This window comes from Octopus bimaculoides, chromosome 3 (genome assembly GCF_001194135.2).
Source record: "Octopus bimaculoides isolate UCB-OBI-ISO-001 chromosome 3, ASM119413v2, whole genome shotgun sequence".
NCBI classification, from domain to species: domain Eukaryota; kingdom Metazoa; phylum Mollusca; class Cephalopoda; order Octopoda; family Octopodidae; genus Octopus; species Octopus bimaculoides.
The window spans coordinates 36112772-36121104 of NC_068983.1; the positions used below are offsets into that span (position 1 = coordinate 36112772).

An 8333-nucleotide genomic window follows, 5' to 3' on the forward strand; every position below is an offset into this window, starting at 1 on the left:
TATTAATGCAAAAATATATTATTCACTGAAGATAACTGATTATCGTTGAAATGTTAATATTTTAGATTAGGAAACTGATAAGAATATGAAGTCTTCATCATGAAGTCTACTGAGACCGGGAAATTGGGCAGCAATCAATTTATAAGTAAACGCAATGGAAACAAAGATGTCTAAAATCTGCAGCCAAGTCTTACAGGAATGTGGTTTGGATCTAGATTTTAAAAAAGCAGAAAGAAAAAAACTAAGGAGTATCACATGTCCAATAATTGAGATGTATTCTTTTATATTTTACTTGTTTCAGTCATTAAACTGTGGCCATGCTGGGGCACCACCTTGAAGAATTTATAGTTGAATGAATGGACTAATACTTATTTTTGTTTTTTTAAGCCTGGTCTCCATCAGTCTCTTTTGCTGAACTGTTAAGTTACATGAACATAAACACACCAACGCTGGTTGTCAAGTGGTGGTGGGGGACCAACACAGACACGCACACACATATATATTTATATATGATGTGACAGCATTCTTTCAGTTTCCTTCTACCAAATCCATTCACAAGATTTTCATTGGTCCAAGGCTGTAGTAGAAGAATCTTGCCCAAGGTACCATGCAGTGGGACAGAACCCAGAACCATGTAGTTGAAAAGCAAACTTCTTAACACACAGCTATGCCTGTGCCTATATTGTAGATTGTTAAATACCTACGGTATGTTAGAATCTTCAACCCATCAGCATTTAAACCAGCCACATCTAGCCCAAATACTATACCTGTTTTATGTTCAAATTGACCATATTCAGCCTCTCACACCTACCCTACAATGTCACATTAAAAATAAACAAGTACATCATCAAAATCTCAATGCAAAAATGATGCATGAGTAATTCAAAACAGTGTGGATAAATAAACATTACATTTGATACGGTAATCTGAATTCTAAAGGATTAAGTTATCACTGAAGAAAGAAGATCTCTGATTGAAATATTACCTTTTAAGATTAGCATCCACACTGGCATTAGCTCTGCTCTCATTTGAAGCTTCTTGACAAGTGACTGGTTGCAGGTCTTTGTTCAACAGAGCTTGTGGTGAGCCACAGCTAGAAACTGCAGCAGGTTTTGCATCTTTGACAGCTGGGTCGTCTGTTATGCTGGTGTTAGCAAGGAGCTGTTCAATACCGTCATTATCATCAGACTCTGATGTAAAATTTGAATCCATTTCTTTCTTATTTACCTTCAAAATAAATAAATAAATAGTCTTTAATTCAGTATCACACAACAAATCCTCCTCATCATCATCATCATCATCACCACCATCATCATCATTTAACATCCATTTTCCATGCTGATATGGGTTGGACAGTTTGGCAGGAGCTGCACCAGGCTCCAATTGTCTGTTTTGGCACGGTTTCAATGGTTGGATGCCCTTCCTAACGTCTACCCCTTTACAGAGTGTACTGAATGCATTTTATATAGTACCATCACCAGTGCTTTATATGTGGTACCAGTATGGGTGTTTTATACGTGGAACCAGCATGGGTGCTGGCAGATACTGGTGTCATGCAAATGGCACCGTGCCGGTGGCATCTAAAAGCACCCATTACACTCTCGGAGTGGTTGGCATTAGGAAGGGCATTTAGCTGTAGAAAACCATGCCAAATCAGACTGGTGCCTGGCGCAGCCTTCCAGCATGCCAGCATGGATAACGGACATTAAATGATGATGATGATGACTGGCAAAGATGCTTTTTACATGGCACCAGTATAGGTGCTTTTTACGAGGCACCAGAATGAGTACTAAGGATGTTACACAATTAGTTACAAATGTCTGAACTTTACAGAAGTATATTGCAGAGAACATTAATCTCTTTGTTACTAACCTACCTAGCGGGATGCCACTTTGTTTTCTATGATAAAAATTATCAAACTGACTCCATGATGGAATCCCACCCCCACCTCAAACCACTAAAATATAAAAGATAACAAATGATGATGATCATTAAAGAGAATTACCTTCCATTTAGTTTTGTCATTGATGAGAACAAGGACGAGGTCTCCATTAAGAGCTGAGTTACGATTCTTTGTGCCACAGATGTAGATATCAGAGTGTCCATCCTAAAGAAATTGGTTTAAAGAGAATGAAATAACAATGTTTTAATTTTTCAAGTAATATGCACAGATTGATTGAAGAACATATTTTCAGGCATGTCTTTAAAATCACTAGGATTTACTTTTGTTATTTACTACTGCACATATCCCTCCTATATGTCCATATTTAACTTAAGAAAACAGAAAAATTATAGCCATCATATAGAAGAAAGCCTTCTCACTCTCGATCCAGCAGAATACTGAGCATGTGGCAGCTGGAGGATGAGTGGGATGTATTAGCACTCAGCTGGTACTCATTTCAACTGTGTAATGTGAAATGAAATAATCTTTGTAGGCTCTCTCAAATAAATGGACTCAATGTCATAGACATTTAGCTTGCATTTTTATACACAGTGTTTGTAAAGATATCATAATTAGCGACAGACATAAATGAAGCTCTGAGTCTGAGGCAGAAAGATAGGGAAGAGTGATTAGTGATAGACCTAGAAATGATGCACAAAATGTGTGGCCAGTGGAAGAGAGAGCCGAAGCTTTGAGTGGGTATAGTACACAGTTTGCTAGTTCAGAAGAATAAAAGACATTATGTTTGTAGTGAAGACATAATGCATGATAGTTGAGTCTATACAGATTCATGAAGGCACTGCAGGATATATACTTTACCATTTTGAACAGTGTTAGCACTGTAGAAATGACAAACATTCTGTTGGCTGAATGCACCAAGTTCACTTTCTTAAATTGTGGAAAGCTTTTGCAATGGACTGCCATCCTTATCGCTTATCTACTTAATATTATGGAATCTATAGAGAAGAACCAACTTTATGGATGTCTGTGACTCAGGTTTAGCTTAAAACGACATTCTACATGCCACAGTCAACTGAGTAAGGAATAGATTCTAAATCTTCTGAGGACAATACTGGTAACATTGGTTGGGTATTATTTTAAAATTGGTGCTAAACATTGGGGTCTATGAGCCTTTGAGGGATTTTGTAGAGGTTTCTGTTAATATTTGACAAAAATAAACTAAAATGAAAGAAAGAAATAAACTCACTGGGTGTGGTACATAGCAATCTTTGTAGTCCTTAGGGTTGATTCGAATTTCACCCTGAAGGAGGAGAAATTGAAAAAAATTAGTGAGAAAAAGGATAAATAAGAAAGGATAAATAAGACAAAGAATAGTTTTCTATACTTTGATGTAATGATTAACAAGATAAATGTTTAAAATAAACCTTGAGTAATACAGGTAAGGAGTTGGGTAAAATATGTATGATGATATCAATGAATGAAAACAAAGAGAGAAGATATATTACCTTACATAGGGTGTTTAAAGATTTTATAATATTTCAGGAAAAAATTCCCCTTTTCAAATGGAACAAAGAAAATAAAGAGTTCAGAGAGAGGTGTTGTTATTAGCAGGCCCTCCGAGTGTAAATTACTATAATTACTATAACTGGGTTAGTCCACATTACTCTGTAAGGAGCATAGGGCTGGTTTCCTGGCTTCTCTAGCATATATATTCCTCTCTGGATGGGATGCTGGTTCATAGCAGGATTACTCATTTTTACCAACTGAGAAGACTGGAGCAATATGATATGGACTGTTTTGCTCAAGGACACAGTGCATTGGTTGGTCCAGGAATTTAAGCCACAGTCTTACAATCACAAGTCCAACACCTTAACAACTAAGCCATGTGCCCCCAATTACTATAAATTATAAATTATTTTGATTATCATTGTCATTAATGGATTGGAAGAATTGTAAGTATTGGGTAAAATGCCTTGTGGCATTTAGTTATGGTTCTTTACATTCTGAATTAAAATCCTGTCAGAATCATCAGTTTTTCATGAAATAAATCACTCATCAAGTATTAAAAGGTCTGAAAGCAAACTTAACAAAGAGCAAAATTTTAGTGAGCTTGAAAGTAGACAGGACCTTGCAGCCATCAGGGAAATAGCCATAGTAGAAGATACTTTCTCAATGTGTCACACAGTGGGACTGAACCCAAACCCATATAGTTGCAAAACAAACTTCTTAACCGCACAACCACCCCCACCTCATTCCCCACTCTATACATGTGTGTGTGTGTGTGTGTGTGTATATATATATATATATATATATATATATATATATATACATTTTTTTTTTACTGTGCTGGTTTTTTGTCAAGCAGCATTAATTTTTACAATTCTATAAAAAATAATAATTATAAGCTTAAAGCTTATAAGCAATCACCGTGCAATGACTAAAGACAGTAGTCTAATAAATGGGGCATATAAGCCCTCGATGGAAAAAAGTAGGTTTTCCCATGTGGGACTCAAACCCATACCTCTTTGTTTTCATGACAAGTATGCTTATATATCATCATTTTAAAGCCCACTTTCCATGCTCACACAGGTCAGGCAGAATTCATCAAGACAGATTTTTTACAGTCAAATGCCCTTTCCCACATAACCAAACATGTTTATATGGAAGACTGAAAATGAATGGCACTGCTTGTATGATGGTAGCACTTGTTTACAGCTATTATACAATGTCAAGACAAAAAAGACACAAACACGCATGCATGCATGCCCACACAGGCACACATACACACAATGGGCTTTTTCCAGTTTCCATCAACCAAATCCACCCATAAAGCTTGGGGCTGTAATATATGATACTTGCCCAAGGTGTCCTGCAATGGAATTGACCACAAGACCACATGGTTGGCAAGCAAATTTCTTAACTACAAAGCCATACCTGCACAGAAGTGTGGAATAAAATGTATAAAGAATTCAGGACACAATAACAAACCCTCGCAACATGATGGTTAATCTTACATAAGGACCACCGTGTGAGCAACAGCTTTCACAATGTGCAAAGGCTTGGCATTTTCTGAAACCCTTTTAACATCATTGCTGCTATAGGAAACACACAATACTAAAACACTGTGCGGAAAATAGAATTATGATAAATAGATTTGAAAGGAAAATTCTTACTATTATTAGGTTGGGATTATTTTTAACTTGTTCTTCGATGTCTTCGATTTTCTGAAAAAAAAAAAACCAAATGTTTATAAAAAAAAATTTGACGAAATTTCAATAGTCATTCTATAAATAAATATATACAGATTCACACATACATATATATAAATATCTACGCATATATATAAATACATACATGCTTTATACACACAGCATTCATATGCATATATACATATATGTGTTATGTGTATATGTATGGACATGTATATGTGTGTATATGTGTCGCCATGACTGATTGCTAAATCCACAAGTTTTTCATTCTCTCTCTGTTTATTTCCTCATATTCCATTGAAGAGCATAGGCCCGAAATGTAAAAGACTTTCTCACTTTCCTAGGCATCAAACTAATATACCTGCTTGTTCATACACCTGTCTTCGTCTTTTGTTTTTCTGTAAATTTCAACTATATATATATGTGTGTGTGTGTGTGTGTGTACAGACAAAATGATAGATGTTATTTCTAATTTAGGTGCAGCCAGCAATTTTGAAGGAAGGGGTCAGTTGATGCTACTGACCCCAGTACTAACAAATACTGCACTTATATATTTTTTCTTCCTTTTCATGTTTTGCACACCTTTCCCTCTTTACTTCCTATCTTTCTATCTACATTTCTATTTATCCATCTGCCCTCTCTTTCTCTTTGCTTATCTTTCTATTACCTCCCCCTGTCTACTTTTGTTTCCCTTCTTCTTCACACATTCCTTTTTTCATATCTGTATTTTTGTCTCTAACTTTCTATCTACTCCTCTCTGCATTTCCTCTATTCCTATTCTATCTTCTCTCTGTATAACCATTCTCTTTCTCCCACTCTCTACCCACAATTACCCTTTCTTTCTCTCACTTCCCCCATCCTCAAATGATCATCCTGTTTCTAAAACATTTTGGTCATTTCATTTTTTTTAGCTCCTGTATAAAATTTTTAATTTACTGTCAGCTCAGGGTTTGCCTATTCTTTTACTTGTTTCAGTCATTAGATTATGGCCATACTAGAGCACCACCTTGGAGAATTTTTGCAGAATGAATCAACCCCACTCCAATGCTTATTTGCAAGTCTGGTACTTATTACATTGATCTCTTTTGCCAAACCGCTAATTTATGGGGACGTAAACTGACCAACATTGGTTGTCAAGCGATGGCGGGGGGACAAACACAGACACACACACACACATATATATATACATACATACGATGGGCTTTTATCAGTTTCCATCTACCAAATCCATTCACAAGGCTTTGGTTGGCCTGAGGCTATAGTAGAAGACACTTGCCCAAGGTGCCACACAGTGGGACTGAACCCGGAACCATGTGGTTGGGAAGCAAGCTTTTTACCACACAGCCACTCCTGCGCCTAAGATGTATATATGGAACGATGATGATGATGATGATGATGATGATGATATATATATATATATATATATATATATATATATGTGATGGACTCTCCTGTTGTTAGACGACGTATGAGAGTTTGACAATTTCTTACTGAACAACCACAAAGATGATTTGTTTATAGTGATCAAATGTTTGTGTAGACATAAACTCATAACCTCCATCAGATCGACATTACCTGTACAGGTGCAATGAGTGCCACATGTCAGATGTTGAAATGATTGCAGAGCAACATGAAATGAAGTGCTTTGCTCAAGAACACCTGGGCTGGGAATTGAATCCACAATCTCACAATCGTGAGTGCTACACTAAGCCATATATATATATTGTCCCACCCATGCCAGTATGGAAGGCAGACGTTAAACGATGATGACAATAGATACATACACACATACATGTATATCTTTTACTTGTTTCAGTCATTAGACTGCAGCCATGCTGGGGCAATGCTTTGAAGTATTTTTAGTTGAATGTATTTACCCCAGGACTAATTTTTTAAAGCCTAGTACTTATTCTATTACTTTCTTTTGCTGAACCACTAGGTTACGAGGATATAAAGACACCAGCACCAGTTGTCAAGAGTGATCGGGAGACAAACACAGACACACACACATCATCATCATCGTTTAACGTCCACTTTCCATGCTGGCATGGGTTGGACAGTTTGACTGAGGACTGGCAAGCCAGAGGGCTGCACCAGGCTCCAATCTGATCTGGCAAGGTTTCTACAGCTGGATGCCCTTCCTAACACCAACCACTTTGAGAGTGTAGTGGACACTTTTTATGTGCCACTGGCAGAAGGGTCAGTCAGGCAGTACTGGCATCGACAACGCTTGAATGGTGCTTTTTACATGCCAGCGGCACGGGAGCTAGTCAGGCAGTACTGACATCAACCAGGCTTGAATGGGGCTTTTTATGTGCCAGCGGCATAAGAGCCAGTCATGCGGCACTGGCAATGATCACGCTTGAATGGTGCTTTTTACGTGCCACGGGCATGGGAGCCAGTCAGGCAGCACTGGCAACGACCCACGCTCGAATGGTGCTTCTTACGTGCCACCGGCAAAGGGGCCAGTCAGGCGGTACTGGCAACGACCACACAATACACACACACACACACACACATATATATACAATGGGCTTTTTTCAATTTCCATCTACCAAATCCACTCACAAGGCTTTGGTTGGCCTGAGGCTATAGTAGAAGACACTTGCCCAAGGTATCATGCAGTGGGACTAAACCTGGTACCATGTGGTTGGGAAGCAAACTTCTTACCACACACACACACACATATACATTTACTGTGTGTGTGTGTGTGCGTGTGTGTGTGTGTGTATGACACAAAAACATCATAGCCATGTGAAGGTTTAATAGATAAATGCATAATCATGTAGTCAGGTGTATATAGTAGTTTAAAACCACCTGATATTTATGTCAGTAGAGCTGATGAAAAGCATTACAAATGTGCTTTGCTGTCAGTAACATACAGAAATACTGAAATAGTAAGGACACAAATATTTTCAATTTGCTATGGCAGAGTTTCTACAGCTGGATGCCCTTCCTAACGCCAACCACTCAGAGAGTGTAGTGGGTGCTTTTACGTGTCACCCGCACAAAAACGGCCACGCTCAAAATGGTGTCTTTTATGTGCCACCCGCACAAGCCAGTCCAGGGGCACTGGCAACGATCTTACTTGGCTTGCCGGGTCTTCTCACGCACAGCACATTTCCAAAGGTCTCGGTCAGTAGTCATCGCCTCGGTGAGGCCCAATGTACGAGGTCTTGCCTCACCACCTCAGCCCAGGTCTTCCTGGGCCTACCTCTTCC

General features: G+C 38.3%; 1 protein-coding gene across 4 annotated transcripts in view; it reads right to left on the reverse strand.

The window, feature by feature from the left end:
- Positions 1 to 8333, reverse strand: part of LOC106873906 (DIS3-like exonuclease 2) — a 126009-nt gene that overhangs the window by 37588 nt on the left and 80088 nt on the right. For all 4 annotated transcript variants that reach the window (XM_052966144.1, XM_014921435.2, XM_014921436.2 and 1 more), the window contains 4 exons: positions 5077 to 5127; positions 3150 to 3203; positions 2006 to 2107; positions 986 to 1227 (listed from right to left, as the gene is read on the reverse strand). In XM_052966144.1, coding sequence (XP_052822104.1) covers positions 986 to 1227; positions 2006 to 2107; positions 3150 to 3203; positions 5077 to 5127 — 449 coding nt within the window. The remainder of the gene's footprint in view (positions 1 to 985; positions 1228 to 2005; positions 2108 to 3149; positions 3204 to 5076; positions 5128 to 8333) is intronic.